The sequence below is a fragment of the Limulus polyphemus genome, unplaced genomic scaffold (assembly GCF_000517525.1).
Source record: "Limulus polyphemus unplaced genomic scaffold, Limulus_polyphemus-2.1.2 Scaffold5875, whole genome shotgun sequence".
In the NCBI taxonomy this organism is placed as follows: Eukaryota; Metazoa; Arthropoda; class Merostomata; order Xiphosura; family Limulidae; genus Limulus; species Limulus polyphemus.
In genome coordinates this window covers 44,804-48,753 of record NW_013671485.1, presented here as the reverse complement: position 1 = coordinate 48,753, position 3,950 = coordinate 44,804, and the positions used below count along the sequence as shown (strand labels likewise).

The window sequence follows — 3,950 nt, the reverse complement described above, 5'->3', positions numbered from 1 at the left end:
CTTATGAAAGTTAACTTACATCTTATATCTATTATTCAGACGCAATGATATTGTAGTATATCAAAGTAAGTTGAATATAGATCTGAAATGTACTTAATAGGTCATATAATGGGAAGTTCGAATAAGATATGGTACTACAGGACGTTGCTGGACCTTTACTGGCTGAGTTTAAGCTAGGGTATAAACTGCCGGAACTTATTAGAACTTAACACAAAAACATAGTATGTGTACTTGCTTACGATGGACTATCACTTCTTTATAGAATCAAGATCAGGTTAGGCTTGGATGGGACTAGGAATTAGACTAGATAAATGAAAAGCTTCTATTTATAACGAAACATCGTATTTACCTAGCGCAACTGTAATACCATGTGACTGGTTATTCTCACTACACATAGGTGGATAGTGAAGGATATTGTTTTCGACATCTTGAGACAAAATCGCATGTAGTAATGTTCTCCACTAGTGGTAATATGATACACCCAACGTGAGAATAACAAAGAAACAAATCTAACTTGAAAGAAGTTCGACTTAATAGCTTAATGGCCATTTGTTATGTGAAAATCTGCACATATTCAGAACAAAGAACAAATTAAAAATAAACGTTGACACTATAGGAAGACGAAACTTATGATATATTACTATATTACAATATAAGTATTTTTTTCTTAGTGAGATAAGAAAACATTCTTCACTTTCCATCTAATAAGTATGGTCCCTTAAATAAAAAACGGTGAAAACTCAGTCGGTTTTATGACAGTATATGTAAATAGGAATAATTTTATTTATTCATAGGTTTTTTGCTGTAAGCTCCAGAATGTGTATTAATTAGTGAGATGATTGAAAACTAATTAGCGGTTTTATTTTTGTTGAAAAGACAATCAGTGCTCCAAAGACCAAAACCATATATCGTCGTGTTGAATCTTTCAAAGAGGCTCGAGATTTTCTAGATATCTCTGGAGAACTGAGTCTGAATATCCTAGCAGATAAGGTGAACGTACAAGGAAGTGGTCAATACTTGAAAGATTTCACGTCTTCCTCGAAATATATTGAATATGTGGTGAACGTCAATTTTGAAACGGTAAGAAACATCGAATTTCTATACGAGAACCTTTTTGAAGCTGAGAACAGCAGAGTTTCAGTACATCTTACATAACTAGACATTTGTGAAATGAAAAAGGAAATATCAAAAGTCACACAATTTTGAGATATATGTAAAAAAACAACAACAACAACAAAAACTCTAAACATTTTGAAACAAGGGCAACAAATTATTTGTTTTATTGTTTATGATAAAGTTACTGAGGCTTATCTGCCGACCACAGGGAAAACGGCTGGATAATTTTTAACAATGACCATAACATCATAATGCCCCCACTACTGAAAGGACGAGCATGTTCAGCTCTGTGTTTCGACCCCGTGACTCACAGATTATTTGTTGTTAAGCGTAAAGCCACACAGTGAGCTATCTCTGCACTGCCTACCGCGAGTATCGAAATCTGATATTCCGCGTTATGAGCCTCCCAGACTACCGCTGAGCCACTATGGGGCAAAACTTAACAACAAAGAAACAAAAACAAGAAAATACAGTAAGTCCATACTTGTAATAGGAACTCTTAAAACAAATTCACTAAATTTATGAATTGTTGTGTACAAGATATTAAAATATTTCTGCATTGGAAAATCTTGCTGAAGTATGCGTTCTCTTATTAAACTTATAATTAATCAATAATAAACATTAGTAATTTTATAAACGTTCTGCGGGGTGACACGGCAATGTTTGCATAGTTCTAGGCAGGGCCAAATTAAGAATTATTGAGGCCTTGCGCACTAAGTGTCTTGCCTTCCTTATACCTTTATTATAAATATCCATATTTCCAACTGTTACACTAAATATTTAATTTGCTTCCAACGCAAAGTTGTCTGCGTTCTGCCCACTGTAGGGTTCAAGCCCTGAAGTTTAGCATTATAAGCCCTCGAGCTTACCGTTGGGTTACTGATGAAGACATATTGAGTATTCTTCTGTTTTATGATGTACCTTGGTTGGATAGCGGTAAGTTTACGTGCTTACAATGCTAAAATACGGGGTTTGATTCCCCGTCGTGGACACAGCAGATAGTGTAGTGTGGCGTTGTTCTAAAACAAACGGTTTTAGTACAGCGCCACTTTCTGTCTGCATGTCTCAAAGAAGATTCTTACAGAACAGAACTGTAAACTGTTAACATAATATGTCTTTATTGCATTTATTTATTTATTTTCTTAATTATTATAATAAATTTGTTGAAGCCGTTGGGCCTTAGACTTGTAGACCCATGCATTAATTTGGCCCTATGCTATTATTTTAGGTTACAGAACGCATTTCGGAAAGTGCCAAACCAGAACAAAACTGGACTAGTTACTCTAACCTCGGGACTCATTTTGTTCGAGCAATTACTTATGGAGGGAATCTGGTGGCTTCTCTTCGTTTCATTCTGGAAGATGAAAGTTTCAAAGAAGAGATTTCTGGAGAGTTAAATTTCGTGCTTGGGAAAGGCGGTGATGGAACACAGTTGAAAGGTAAAAGATTTTATTTGATAATTAAAATAGAAACAAATAAATATGTAACGAAGTTTAAAGTTTCATTTTTTATTTAGGGTTATTTAGAGGAAAACAAATTAAATAATGAAATCCATGATAAATGCGAACAAGTGAAACAACATGTTATTTGCATTTGTGGCAAAGGTACGAAGGCGGTCCCGCGCCATTCCTATGTTTTAGGAGTATCATGGCAAGTAGTCTTTCGAAGCACATCTGAAGAAGACTACTCCAGTAAAACTGAGTTTATTCCAGGTTTTAGTCTATTTGTATTTGTCCGAATCAGAAACAGTTAAAGTAGCAAAATTGTCCCAGGTTTTCTGTACTTCAATGTTAATTTCAAATTTACGGTAACCATTATATATACGGCTCCTTTATATTTAACTTGTAGAATCATTTGTTCAAGTTTTCCACCCATCTCTGCTACGTTATCATAAGAAGTAAAATTTTCGTTACGAGTAGACTCAAAACAACTTGGTCGTGTTTTTTTATATTTCTATTCATTTATTATTGTTTTAAGTACATAAGTTTTTAAAAGATTTTATTTGTCTATGGTTTTAAAACGCGACACATTTATTATTAGATTATGTAATAAATTTAAAAATGGTGTTATTGTAATTTAAACTATTTTGGGACTGTTACACTGTGACTCCGAAAGGAAACAAATGTCCCAATTTTTCACTCTGGAAATCTAGTAACCCTACATCTGATATATTATTATTTCATTCCATCTTCAAACACGTCTTTCTCACAGTTCGCCCCCCTGTGGGACAAGGGTAAGTGTACGGATTTCGATTCCCACAGTTGGACACAACAAATAGTGTAATGTGGCCCTGCTTTAAAACAAACAAACAATTATCTTTTCCAAATAAAGAAGAAGACACTTTTGGTTTATTCTTCTCTTCTTCCATTTTAAAGTATGGTAGGTACGTGTATTAGCTTTCTGTGACACAGTACCCCCTTTTGTTTTGTTATTATTGTTATAATAATTTTTCTTTAAGATAATCAATAATTTTGAGACAATCATATTTTATCCACAATAAGATTCAATCATTTCCCTCTCGCTTCGGGTGCGGGTTAACCCTGTGGTAGAGCTGTTGAGTCATGATTGAGTATGCGCGATGCCATAAAATATTACCTGCACTTTAAGCCGCGGATGCGTTATAAGAGCGAAAGTCAATCCTTCAGTGAGGAGGTGGGTGGCAGGGTACTGTTGACTGGCTGATTTACCTCTTGTCAGTAATTAAATTTAGGAAGGGATAACCTTATTAGCTGTGCCACAAATTCAAAATACATGTTCGAGAAAAATGAAGATTAGCAAGATCACTGACCAAAAGTCACTATCTGAATTGGTATTGACGTACTAGCTGAAGTACC

The 3,950-nt window shown here is 34.7% G+C and overlaps 1 protein-coding gene across 1 annotated transcript in view; it reads left to right on the top strand.

Annotated features, from left to right (window-relative positions):
• LOC111089315 overlaps positions 1-3,950 on the top strand; it is a 14,208-nt gene that overhangs the window by 2,656 nt on the left and 7,602 nt on the right. Inside the window, exons 3-4 of the mRNA XM_022401585.1 lie at positions 877-1,080; positions 2,345-2,555. Coding sequence (XP_022257293.1) covers positions 877-1,080; positions 2,345-2,555 — 415 coding nt within the window. The remainder of the gene's footprint in view (positions 1-876; positions 1,081-2,344; positions 2,556-3,950) is intronic.